The following is a 14588-nucleotide window of genomic DNA, read 5'->3' on the forward strand; positions in this document are numbered from 1 at the left end:
GGAATGAAAGAAAGGGGTAGGGATGGGAATAGGAAAGACAGTAGAATGAATCAGACATAACTTTCCTATGTTCACATATGAATACATGACTAGTGAAACTCATGTACGACCACAAGAATGGGATCCTAATTAGAATAATGTATAGTATGTTCAAATACATTCTACTGTCATGTGTTTCTAAAAAAAAACTATATTGATATGCTCAACAACATAGTGTTTCTCAAAACAATTATGCTAAGTGAAAGAGGACTTACATAAAAGAATATATAGTATATACTATATAATTCCATTTATGTTATGTTTGAGAAAAGGCAAAAGTAATGATATCTGATAAAGATAGAACAATGATAGCCTTTGGGGCTGAGGATTGACACCCATCCCCCCCCCAAAAAAAAGCATGAGAAAATATTGGGAGATGAGTAAATGTTCTGAATCTTGGGTCACATTTGTCAAAAATTCATTGAATTGTACATTTTGGTTTATACCTTTTCCATGTATGTATAAGTAAAATACTAGAGGATAACATGTAAAAATTATAGTATATAGATTAGTAAAAAAAATGATATCCAACTTTGTTTTATTGATCTACTGTTTAGTATAGCTAGTCTCCAAAGATTATCTACTAATGAACCATTCCTCCCAATATTCATGCTCCTTTGTAGTCCCCTCCCTTGTCTCTGAGCTAGCCCTGTAAATCTATGAATAGAATATTGTAAAAATGACTTTGTATGACTTCTAAAGCTAGGTTATAGATGCCTTATAGCTTCTGCCTGGGCCTCTTATAATGCATGCTCTAGGAGAAACTAGTTGCCATGTAAAAAACCTACCTACCCTGAGACAAATGTGCTAAAAAGACCCCCAAACTAGTCATGTGGACATTTAACTTAGAAAGAAAAGAATGCCTACACCTGTTTTTCTAGTCTTCCCAACTGAAATACCAAACATGTAAGTGAAGATGTAATTTTAGATCTTTAGCCCTGTCAAGCTTTACAGCCACCATCTAACTTCAGTGAACTACCCATCTAAGTCCAGGCAACTCGTAGAACTGTAAAAGACAAAAATTAATTTTAAACCACCATATTTGGGAGTGATGGCTTAAACCATAACATTTCTAGAGTTAAATAAAATATTATAAATAGATACATATACACATATGTAGGCACAGAGATAAATACATAAATAAAAACATCTGTTGCTATAAATAAATAAATATCTTCTATCTTTCTGCCCTCAAAACCATAAGTATTGTAACTCAGTTTATTCACGTATTCATTTACAACATACATTAAGTACTAGATATATGATAAAAACTACTAGTTTTTAGAAATACAAGGTGAAATTCTGCTCTATATGTATAATAAGAATTTTAATGAATTCCTTTGTTGTCATGTATTTAAAATAATAATAATAATAGGGAAAAAAGAATTGGCTCAAAGAGAAATTAGTTAAAAGAGAAATGTACAATCAGAGAAATGAAAAGTTGTGCTGCAATTGTGTACAATGAATCAAAATGTGTTCTGCTGTCATATATACCTAATTAAATTAATTATTTTTTAAAAAGATATGCAATGTGAACATTACATAGATACATAGTTACTGAATTTTTTTAATGCTCAGTATATAAAGGGATTGTCTAGGATTGTTATGTGAAAATGCCCATTAGGAAGTGGAAATTCAAGCCTAGTATTTAGAACTATATAAGAATTATCTCTACTTTTGTGTGGGATTAAAGCAAGAGAATAGATTGATTCTTCCAATAAGAAAAGATTGAGGGGGGAAAAAAGAATGAAACCTATCATGAGATGATCCTGGGAAATAACAATACCTAAGAGGCAAAGAGAAGAGTATTTATTATAAAAGAGGCCAGGATAGAAGAAGGAGATGCTAATGTCCTGGGTGGGGCAGAGGAATTGCAAGGAGGGAATGGTTAATTATTTTTATTCACTCAGAAACAAAATATGATAAGAACTAAAAATTATCTAGAATTATTGCCATTTAGAATAGACATTGTTGACCTTCTAAAAGTACTCTTCCCCCCCCCTCCCCCGTACTGGGGATTGAATGCTCAGGCACTTTACCACTGAACCACATCCCTCACTCTATTTTATTTTTTATTTTGAGACAGGGTCTTGCAAAGTTGCTTAGGATTCACTAAGTTGCTGAGGCTGGTTGTGAACTTGTGATACTCCTGCCTCAGCCTTCCAAGTTGCTGGTAGTATGGGCACATTCCACAACTCTTAAAAGTACTCTTTTAGAACTGCTTCAGTTAGGAGAATAGTAAAGTTGGGGATAAAAGCAGATTTCAGTGCTGGGCACAGTGGCACATGCCTATAATCCCAGTGGCTCTGAAGGCTAAAATAGGAGGATTGCAAGTTCAAAGCCAGCAAAAAGTGAGGAGCTAAACAACTCAGTGAGACCCTGTCTCTAAATAAAAACTACAAAATGGGGCTGGGAATGTGTCTCGGTGGCCAAGTGCTCCTGAGTTTAATCCCCAGTACCAAAAACAACAACAAAAAAACCCCACCATCAACAAAAAAGCAGATTGCAGTGAGCTGAAAGATTAATGGTAGGTAAGAAATTATAGACTACTATGTTTTTAAGATGCTTTTTTATATAAGCTTAAGAGAGATTGGTCAAACAGAGGAAAAAGATTGAGGGACTTTGGTGGGTAGTTACCAACTTGATCATATTAATAAGCCCTTGGGAAGGAACAATTGGAGAGGTTGAAGATGGAGGAAGAGAGAACACTTGGTGTCCACTTGCCTATCTGAAGCAGCCCCTCTCTTCTCCTTTATGATTTGCTATGAGATGGAAACCTGTTAGCTGTATACACAAATCAAATATTTATGGGCTTAAGCCTGTAAGGAAAGTGACATGTACTGACCTTGATCCTTGCCAGTAAATTGAAATGTTACTATTTTAGACTGTCTAAAATTGAGATTTTACCTCTACTAAATTTAGTTACATTTTAGAGAAGAATGAGGATGTGGCAAGATGTGCAGGTATGTTCTAGCTCTAGACAGTTTATCTTTTAACTTTTACTCAACCTTCAGACTTTCTTAAAAGTAAAAAAGCTACCTACTCTTCATTTCACCTCCTACCCCATCCCCCTTTTTGTTCAATGTGATAATCTCTGTTGGTCAATTTCTATCTTCCTTTGCTTTTCTAACAGTAAAAAGAGTCTCAAATTACTTGACCCTGTGCTTCGATTGCCTGCCCCTAATTTGGTTTCCTTTTTTATTCTCACCAATGGGAAGCAAGTACAGACTGACACACTGTTACAATAAATGTTCTGCTCTGTGGGTTTATTGCTCCACTTGAGCAGTAGTGAAATAGAAATTTGTTTGTACTATTTATTTTATAGCATTGTTAGCATTTTCCAAATGTGTAAATTTTTAGTGAAGCAAGGCTTTAATAAGTAACAAAGTATTACATATAAATATGGTTAGGGAGTATGTTTATGGGAAGGTTTCCCATTTTTTAAAAATTCCAGTAACAAATTTTTGTTATAAATTTTCTTTTTTGAGTAAATTTTCTAATTATAAAAGTAAAACATACTAACTGTAGGAAATTTGAAAGACACAGAAAAGCACTTTTTTAAAAGGAGAAGTACATAACAAAATTATATAGTTTAAGACCCACATAGCAACTGCCAGTTGAAGTATTTTCATACAAAATTTCACAGGTTGTCCCCGACTGAGTAGAACACATCACTATGCTAAAACTACTTTCTACATAGTCATCCAACCTGACACTTATCCTAAATTCCTTTCTTCATCCTCCATATCAAATGCCTTATCATGGAGAAGTGATGCTTTGTCTTGCTTCCTGTCCTATTATTTTTCAAATGTTGCCACCATGTTCCTGCTGAAATGATGCTTCTAAAATATACATTTGATATTTCAATATATTCCCAAAGCTTTCAGAGTACAGTTCACATTTTTTAGTTCCATCCTAATAACCTTTATGAGAGGACACTTGCCCACCTCATCTCATTGCATTCCCTATCCCTAGCATCTTAAGCCCAAACAACTGCAGTTCTTCAAATATGTTATATTCTCTTTGTTTCCCTTTTGTCCTTATGGAATGCTTTCCATTTTCTCTTATTATTTCAATAATAAGAATATTGTCTATTTTGTCTTGGGTTAGCTCAAGGTCAGGCAAAAATCACACAGCCTTTAATGCTATCTCCATCATAATATTTTGTCATGTACTTCATGTTGTTTTGTCTGTCCCACTGAAATGTAAAGCCATGAAAGCAGGAACTAGCTCAGGCATATAATAGGTATTTGATAAATGTTTACTAAATAGATAGATGGTATTTCTTTGGAGGTTGTGTTTTTATTATTTGGATTAGCATTTATTTGTATATCATATATAGGGAATTGATGTACCTAATCAAAATTACCTTTTTTATTTTGTTAATATGAACAAAAGTTCTAGAAGCAAAAGTTCTAGTAATGAAGTGAAGATTTACCTAAGCTAAGGACAAATCTATAAGGATAGAAAGAATAATATGTCACAAGTGAAGAGAATAGAAACTATTATTTGGGATTCTTAATGAGGAAATGGTCATCCTTGGTTTAGATATCACTAAAAGCATAATGAGAAGGGGAAAATATTGAAAATATTCAGAAAAATTACAGTGTAAATAATTTAGCTATGTGATTGGCCCATTTTGATAATATTTGTTTGTTCTTTTTAGATATTCATGACAGTGTATTGTGAAATGTAATATATACATGAAGTATAACTTCCCATTCTTGTGGTTATTATAAGATGTGAAATTACACTGGTCGTGTATTTATATATATGAACTCATTTTGATAATATTTAAATGAATGCTGACATTGTACCTAAGCCTGCATGAAACAATATCGATATTCTGAAAAGAAGGTCTAATATTTTCACAAGGCATATCATATAATATTTTTAATAAAAACCTCTTAATTTATTTTATTTTAGTAATTATCTCTTAGGCTATTTGTAAGAATTAACAACTGCAAACTCATTTCTACTTTTAAAACTCCTTTCTAGCTGCTATTGTTAATATTTTGTTTTCAAAGTTAAAAATAAATCATTTGCAAATTTAAAAAATAACCAATAATGAATAAAAAATCTGTCATGAGACTAGTAATCACTTAATCTTAGTCCTCTACTCTGTTATATTTTTCTAAAAATTATGTCATTACAATGATTAATAGTAGAAAGTAGAAGATCTATTTTATGAGTGAATTCTGCCTACTGAGAAATTTGCTAAGGTTAGCTTGAATCAAAGTGGAGTTTAAGAAATATTGGCAGAATAAAATGGAAGAAGACACTTTTATTCATAATAAAAGTCTGACAGGCCTTAGCTGATTTTACTACTCTTCAAATGATAGAATTTATTTGGGTTTAATTATTTTCCATGCTTTACTATGACTATCTGAAGCATTTTTACTAATGCAAAATACATTTTCTCATTCAGACAGGAAAAATTAATAAATTTATCAACCTTTTATATATATTTTGCTTAAATATCTAGAACATATTTCTGACAGCCTAATAGTCTTGGAGTCATTTACTAAAGTCTGTTTCAATATTGTCTCTTCATAGAATGTAAATTCTTTGAGGATAATAGCATGTTTGGTTTTTTTTTTTTTTTTCATCCTTATGTTCCAAGCAGAAAGCTTGGCACAAACTGATAAATAAATATTTGTTCAACAAGTGAATGCATGAAGGCAGTATATTACAAACGTATATTCTTTGATTTGGTTCAAATAAAGTTTAACCTGTGTACTTAGATCTACAATGTTAGAGAACCGTAGTGTTAATGTCAAATTTACAACTGTTTTCTATTTCTAATAGTTTTCTTTCTTTCCCACTGAATGATCTGGATCTGTTTGGTTTATCCTCATATCTAAGTTACTTCTATACTAGTAGTTAACTTTGGAAGCATCAAGGATTAACTAATGTATTCTAAATATGCTATCTAGAATACTAAGGCATTTATTCTTTTGTTTACAAGTTATCTAATTTTTACCCAGTGAATGATAGTTTCACATAGTCAGAGTTATTCAAAATATATATGTCTCATTTAAAACACTTTTATACACAAAATGAATTGTTTTATTTAAATTTTTTCTCTTTGTCTTTTTGTTCTCTTATTGACTAAATTATAAAATTCTTAAATCAGATACTTAGAATTGACTTAAAAGAACAAATTCTCTACAAAACAGGAGTAGAAACAGTAACTATTGCTTGCTTTTATTGTTTTAGTGCTGATTTTTCAATTCTAGAGCAAGAATGATTGCATATTATATACATGACTCATGTATATATATTCTTTAAACCTTTAAGTTTAAATTTAGAATATCTGAAGCAAATGGTGAATATCAGGATTTTTAAAATTTTTGTTTCTAATGTATGTTTAGAGCAGAATGTTTTTACAAATACAAAAATATGATTGCTGAAAGTCAATGTCAACTCTTGGGTTATTTATTTTTGTGTCTATTAACATAGTTAATATATTACTAATACAAATTTTAACAATAAAATGCTTTGTATTTTAAAATGTGAGTACAATGTAACATTCAATTGATTATATCTGTTATAGTTCATCAAAATAACATCTCTGAATATATTCTATTGATTAACCAAACATCTCCTCTGTCTTTTTGAGTAACAGCATGCTTCTACTGCTGTTTAATTAAATGACCTTACCTTACATTTGTCTTGACTGGCTTCTGTTTACAGAAATTGTAAACCAGTTGAATGCTCTGAGCAGCTTAGATGAAGATCAAGATGACTGCATAAAGCAAGCAAATATGCCTTCAGCTAAATCAGCCAGTTCCTCTGAAGGTCTAAGAGCTTTCCTCCTTTCTTTCTGCTTCTGATTGCCTGTATTTACTGTAACTTGCTACATCTTGACTTCTGTCTGAACTTAGCTGTCAGTTTTGTCTTTTTGCTTTTTTTTTTTTTTAATGTTTTCTTTGGTAATTTGTAGTGTATCAACAGCCAACAAGATAACAAAATTTATCATCTTTAGCAAAGATTTATATCAGAATGCTTAATAATGATTTAAAAACATACTTGATCATATAACAATATTTCAGTGAGCTTATATATTATAAAAACCTTTATCAGCACTTTTTAATTTGAATCAAATTCAACTCAAATGAAAGTTTCTTTAGTTCATTATCTGATAAATTTTCAAGTTAATATCTGTTTTTATTTTGAAATGTTGGTATACTACAAAATGCTTGAATGGCATTCTGCCATTGTTAAAATGCTGTATCTCATTTTTGCAGGTATTATTAATGTTTTGAAATGTTTCATGAATGATCAATAATTAGACTTTACCATAATTATAGTGAGCTAACATATATGCTTATTTTTCAGAGCTTATCAACAAACTTAACTTTTTGGATGAAGCAGAAAAGGACCTGGTGACTGTGAATTCAAATCCATTTGATGATCCCGATGCAGTAGATTTAAATCCATTTGGAGATCCTGACTCAGAAGGTAGGAAGTCTTTCTATACTTTTACAGTCTTTGTATAGTCAAGTTTTCATGAACTATAAATAAGGGCAGGGAAAGATTTTCTTAAAAGACTCAAAAGGTGATTTTTTGATTAAATAATATTGTGTTCAATACCATTTGCAGTTGATCGTTAATTCTAGGTAGTCTCCATTGAATTGTTTTTAAATAAAAACTAATAAAGCCTTACCTAGATATTTGCATGTAGCTTATTTTTAGTTCTTATTTGGTTAAACAGTTAGTAAAAGTCTAATGTTATAGATAATAGTTTTTTACCTAGCGGACATATAGTCATTTGTTAGGCATACCAAGTAAGGTCAGGTTGTGGGGAATTCTGATAGTCAAATAATAGAGGTAGATCCTCTGTACTACTCTTCCACCCTCGTGTTCAGAGCATCTGAACATTTAGCTACTCCTAACTCATGCCTTTGGCTGAAAAATTACAGTTAATAGAGTGAGTTATGTATGTGATGGCATGGAGCAGAGAAAGTTAAAAAACACTGCCATCATATATACAGCATACTTATAAAGAGTAAAATCAGGGGTCCCCACTGCTGCCACCAGTCTCTTTTCTTATCAAAACTCCTATTTAAGAGTTTTGAACTCTTCAAGCCTGGATAAGGACTGTTGAAGAAGTGAGACCTCTGTTAATTAAACTCTTTGCTTGAAGTAAATGCAAGAATGATTAACCACTATTTACATCTTTTTGATTGCTCTTATGAAATCTTCATGAGCTTTAAAGAATTTTTCTACTGCTTATCATGATGAAAATGAGTTCAGCTTCAGGATTCACTCTGTTAGAGCAATATTGTTTCATAATTCTTTCCTTCTCTTCCTTTACCTTTTCTCTTCTTTCTAGCTTCCAAATTAATAAGATTTTTGTGGACTATGTATTATGAACATATTTTAAATCTTAATAAAGATAAATTTTAAAGATAAATTAGGACACTGAGGCTCAGAGGAGTGAAGTGATTTTAATTTGAGGGAAATGTACTTGGAAATTAGAAGATTCCCAAACAAGCATCTTCTTTTGACCACAAAGCTTCTTTCATGGTTGCATGTCATAGTGCATACATCTGAGTACTGTGTTAAAAAGATAAAATTATGAAAATATTTTGAAACATCAGTATTTGAACTTTCCATTTCAAAATCAAATATGCTTTCTAAATATATGTGGATCTGTTTTCTGAAATAGAAAGTAGCTTCAGAAAACACATAAGATTTTATTTCTGTTTAGACAAAGCAAACCAATCTGATTCAATATTTTTAATTATGCTTACAGAGCTAAGAAAACATGTAGCAATCACTGTTTTCTTTAAACATATGCCTATGTCGTTGGAATAAGTACTTAGTACTTTCTTTAAGAAAAATATTTTCCTAGAAATAATTTATTTTTTTTTCATCAATTAAAAATTTTCATCTTCAAGTAACCAAAATATTTGGGGAAGAAAAAAATGTATTATAGTTCTGTTTTTAGTTAGTTTGTTTTGGGCTTTATAGCTGAACTTCATGTATATTCATTTTATGTCTTACATCCTCAGTTCTCCTTATATTTATGTATGTCAGTGACCCTTCTAGAAAGTCATTAAATGTATTTGTTAACTTTTATATGAAATAATCTTAAACTTGCCCTCCTTTGTTACTTGTACTGTCATCTTCAAATCTTGTTCTGTAGTTTCTATACTTTCTTTTGTAACCAAAAAAAAAGATGATTTACTTGGATCAATTTTTGCAGTCCTTTTCCTGAAAGTAGAAGTAAAGTTTGTTTCCATTGACAAGTTTTGTCAGCTTTTAAGCATTTGAGCCCTGATATTTGATAATAAAAAAATTGAATAGGCAAAATTGCATATTCTCTTCCCCTATGGAGAACAGAAAATGCTCCATTTACATTACTATGAAGATTTTAATGATGTTTGAATATTATGATGGTATTACAAAAAATAACACAGTTATTGAATCTTTTTAATGTAGTCAATTTTTAACTCATTTTAGTATTAATTTATTATGATTTTAAATCAATAATATGATTTTATGAAATCTTTTATACTTTATAATAGGTTCTACATGGTATACAGAATTTCAGTTGAGGGTTTTTGTTTTATTTTTCTTCAATAGAACTATAAAATAAAATTTCTGGACTAATGTCTAAAATATAAGTTGTTTCACTTTAAAATATAAAAGTCACTAGGGTAGGCATGATGGCATCTGCATGTAATCTCAACTATGTGGGAGGCTGAAGCAGGAAGATCACTGAAGACCAGGAATTTGAGAGTAGCCTAGGCAGCATAGAAAGACCCTCTTTCAAATCAGTCAATCAAAAATCATTAGTATATGTCAATCATAAATGTTTCTGTAATAATCAGAGTAAGTTGCTTGAAGTATCACTTAGGAAATAATTGTGATTTTTCTTGAATTCAATGACCAGTTTTTTGCTTTTTACTAAAATATTTTGTTGGAGTTGCCTGGCATAATTAAAATTAGTTTTAGTGTACTATGATTATTGGCTTTCTGAAACTTTTCTCCAATATGGAAAAATATGTATGTATTTAGGCCATACTGGGGATTGAACCCAGGGTCTTTCACATGCTAAGCAAGCACTCTACCACTGAGCTACCTTGCCAACCCTTTTTATTTTGAGGCCAAGACTTACTTAGTTGCTCAGGCAGGACTTAAACTTTTGATAATCCTGCCTCAGCCTCTCAAATAGCTGGGACCATTTATTTTTGTCAACAAAACCTATATGCAAATTTGTTTTCAAATTGAAAATTTAAATAATAAAATATTGAAGGATTTAGTGTGACGCCTTACCAGTATGATTTTAATACAACTTTAATTCAGCCTGAGGATCCTTATGTTATTCTTATTAGAATATTAATTGGATTCATATTTTAAAAATTATTTAATTAAAAGCTCTAAAGGTTAAGAATGGGGTCTGGTAATATAGAATGGGAGAGTATGTGCTTAGTATGTTCAAGGTCCTGGGTTTAATCCCCAACACCCGCAGCGGGGTGGTGAAGGGGGGGAGATTTAAAGTTTTGTAGCATACAGAACTTTCAGAAAAGAAGTCCAGGGATACATGTATGTATTTTTTTATATAGTCTAGAATGAATTTCTGGATACCTAAATATTCTGGTATAATTACCAAGGTCCTTTTAAAATTTAATCCATTTTATATTCTTTTAAACAAATTTATTACATTGCAGTTTGTGATGATAAATTAGTATAGTGAAATAAATAATATTGCACTGATAAGAAGTTGAAAATTTCCAAAATTGAGGTACCATAATGCTGATACTATTAGAGACTCTGATGACTGTCATGAAACATTAACTATCCAGAGATGTCGTTTTTTGTGAACACCATTCCTAGAGAGGTAGACAGAGATCTTAAATATTGCATTTTCTAAACTTCAGAATTCCTTAACACCTCTAAAAGGAATTTCTTGTTTCATTATTGTTTTGTGCTCTGAGAGCTCTATAATTTATTAATTCAATATTCCAGTCTTTGAAAACATGTTAAAGCCAGGTGCAGTGGTGCATGCCTATAATCCTAGCAGCTTTGGGAGGCTGAGGCAGGAGGATCTTGAGTTCAAAGCCAGCCTCAGCAACTTAGCAAGATCTTGTCTCAAAATAAAAAAGTAAAAAGAACTGGAGATTAAATTAATTAATTATTCAGTGGTTAAATGCCTCTGGGTTCAATTCCTGGTGCAAAAAAGAAAAGAAAGAAAGAAAGAACATTAAAAATATCATATAGGGGCTGGGATTGTGGCTCAGTGGTACAGCGTTTGCCTAGCACATGTGAGGTACTTGGTTCAATCCTCAGCACCACACTAATAGGTAAATAAATAAATAAATAAGTGTATTATGTTCATCTACAACTAAAATTTTTTTAAAATAGCATGTAAATATCATATGCTATTAGTTTACTTCATCTCTTGCTATCGTTTTATAGAACCAGTTACTGAAACAGCTTCGCCTAAAAAAACAGAAGAATCTTTTCATAATAACAGTTATAATCCCTTTAAAGATGTACAATGTTTGAACCCATTTGATGAGCCAGAAACTTTTGTAACTATAAAGGATTCTCCTCCCCCGTCTACAAAACGAAAAAATATAAGACCTGTGGACATGAGCAAGTACCTCTATGCTGATAATTCTAAAACTGAAGAAGAATTGGATGAGTAAGTATATTTCATTTTACTATTACCACAGTTCAGTTTCTAAAGTAATTAAAGAGATCCTTTTGTAATGTAAATTTGGATAGGTAAAAAATGTATTTTATAAATTTAATATGTATTTTATTAATACATATAAATTTCTGTGTAGCTCATTCCTGATCTGAATTTTTATAGTCTTAACCCTTATTCTCTGACCCTCTTCCATACGATTATGTGAGTACTCTAAACTAACAAATGAGGGAGATGTGTTCCTGGAATCTCTTGTTGAAATTTTAATTGTATCATCTCATAGAAACCATATTACAAATGGTAGGTAGGTTTTTTATCGAATAGCGTAAGCATTACACTTGAATGTTATATTATAGTTTTGCTGTGGGATCCAAATTAGTAATTTATGATATTAATTTGATGAGAAGACTTTTTCAAGTGCCAAACATTGAAAGACTTTTTCAAGATCCTAACATTGATAAATCAGGTCTTATTATAAGCTTCAGATGAATAGGCAGTATGATTAACACTGCCGTATTGCTCAAATATAGATTGGGGATAAAAAGGCAGTATATTCACATTGTGATCTAGAGTTGCACAGTGCACAATCTGTGTGACTGTAGACCATGACCATGAGTATATTTAAAAAGTGACAACAAGCCAGACATGGTGTTTCATGCCTGTAATCCTAGTGGCTTGAGAGACTGAGCAAGAGGATAGCAAGTTCAAAGCCAGCCTCAGCAACTTAGTGAGGCCCTGTCTTGAAATGAAAAAATAAAAAGGGCTGGTGATACAGCTCAGTAGTTCAGCACCTTTGTATTCAATCCCTGGATCCCTGGTACAAAAAAGAAAAAAAAAAAAAAGACAACAAAACTTCAAATTCTAGCAATAATGGATTAACACAGACTAGATGTACCTCTTGTCTTGAACAACTAAAAAAATGGAATAAACTATGTGAAGTACTGGTTTTCAGACATTGGGCATAAACTGGATGGTACAGGGAGTTCTGAGAGAATAAAAACAAAGATGATGAGCCCTATAGTTGTCCAGTCTTACTTATGGAGTAATCTCCCTGAATTGGAGAGACAGAATTTGGTCTTTGAGGATTATAGAGTGGCTAAAATATGTGGACAGAGTACCAGAGAGGAGAGAGCTACTTACAGAATTTCACAGATCTATAGAAGATTTTTGAGTCTTTAGCTGAGTATTGATCAGAAAAAAATTACCAAGGACAAAGAAACAGACATAATAATCCCTGGAGTCCACCTAAGACCATGAATAGTTTGTGTTCCCATTACCCAGGGGAGAAGACAGCACATGGAGCATCAATTAGAGTCCTCAGCAGGATATTGCCTCAATGGTAGGACCAAATTAGCCTCAGTACAAAGACTTTTCTGGACCTGCCTGACAAGCTTAAAGACAAGGTTCAAAAGATCAAAGTAATTCCAAGTAATTTAACTGCATCCCACACAAATCTCAAAATATTTAAGGAAATGTGTGTGTGTGTGTATAAATTTAAAACACAATTCACAAAGACAATAAAAAATTAGTAGGCATGTATAAAAAGCAGGAAAGTCTGACCCATAATGAGAAGCAAAGTTTATCATTAACTGTGGATGCAGAAGTGGGACAAGTGATGGAACTATTAAGTAAGCATAAATATATTCCAAATATTTAAGAAGGTGGAGGAAAACAGAGAGCATGGGTGATATTTTAAAAATTCAAATTGAATTCATAGAAATGAGAAATGCAAAGTCTGAGATGAAAAATACTCTGTATGGGATTAATCCCGTGTTACATACAGAAGACAGAAATATTAGTGAACCTAATGACATAGGAATAGAAACCACCCAGAATGAAACATATGGGAAAGAAAAATGAATAGAGGATTGGTAAGCTGTGGGACAACTTCAAGTGTCCTAACTTGTATAATTGAAATTCTAGAAAGAGAGGAGAGAAAGGGAAATAGAAAAAATATTTGACAAATTTGAAAAATATTGGCCAAAGGATTTTAGAAATTAAAAAATAGATGCACCTATTAGGTCCAAGAAACCTAATGAACCCCAAGCACAAGAAACATGAAGAAAATCATAGGAAGTTTCTCAACAAAAACAATCCAAATTATAAGCCAGCAGGGTAACATTTTTAAAGTTCTGAAAGAAAACATCAAAAACTTGTCAACACAAATTTCTATTTCCAGTCAAGAAAAGAGGGCATGAAAGGGTAAGCAAAATAATGGACTTTTCCATATATCCAAAAGCTGAATGAATTCTTTATTATCTGGTTTGCTTTGCATATATATGGCAAAAAAAAGTCTTTTATGCATGAGGAAAATGACAAAAGAATGAAGACACAGGAAATGGCAGGAAATGGCAAGTGTGTGTATAAAATGTCTTATTTTAAAAGATTTTTGTTTTAAAAAGATAATTGTTTTAAGCCTTAAATAATAATGTATGCTAAGTTTTATAATATGTAATGTAAAAGTAAAGTATGATAGTATAACAGTTGTAAAAACTGAGTGGGGAAATTAAAGGATACTGCTTTAAGCTTCTCATATATAAGATTACTTGAAAACAAACTTTTTTCACAGATAACTTAAATTTTTTATGTAGAAAATCATAAGAGTCTCCAAAAAAGCTTCTGGAACTGAAAACTAAATTTAATAGGGTTATAGATACAAGATTAATGTACAAATTTAATTTTTTCTCTGTAGTGATACTGAACAATCAAAAAAGGACATTTTAAATTAAAAAAAACAATTAGAATTTTTTTTTAAAAGATACACTTAAAGGGTCTAGGGTATAGCTTAGTGGTGGAGGTCCTGGGTTCAACCCCCGCATCAAAAAAAGAAAGGTATGAAAGTATCCTCTAAAAATCAGGAATACATTTGAAGGTGGACAATTAC

The 14588-nt window shown here is 31.5% G+C and overlaps 1 protein-coding gene across 6 annotated transcripts in view; it reads left to right on the forward strand.

Annotated features, from left to right (window-relative positions):
- Positions 1 to 14588, forward strand: part of Ehbp1 (EH domain binding protein 1) — a 305243-nt gene that overhangs the window by 125167 nt on the left and 165488 nt on the right. For 5 of the 6 annotated variants that reach the window (XM_077792155.1, XM_026387183.2, XM_026387186.2 and 2 more), the window contains 3 exons: positions 6736 to 6840; positions 7381 to 7503; positions 11470 to 11698. In XM_077792155.1, coding sequence (XP_077648281.1) covers positions 6736 to 6840; positions 7381 to 7503; positions 11470 to 11698 — 457 coding nt within the window. The remainder of the gene's footprint in view (positions 1 to 6735; positions 6841 to 7380; positions 7504 to 11469; positions 11699 to 14588) is intronic. The other variant, XM_026387185.2, reaches the window with a different exon arrangement.

The sequence above is a fragment of the Urocitellus parryii genome, chromosome 12 (genome assembly GCF_045843805.1).
Source record: "Urocitellus parryii isolate mUroPar1 chromosome 12, mUroPar1.hap1, whole genome shotgun sequence".
In the NCBI taxonomy this organism is placed as follows: Eukaryota; Metazoa; Chordata; class Mammalia; order Rodentia; family Sciuridae; genus Urocitellus; species Urocitellus parryii.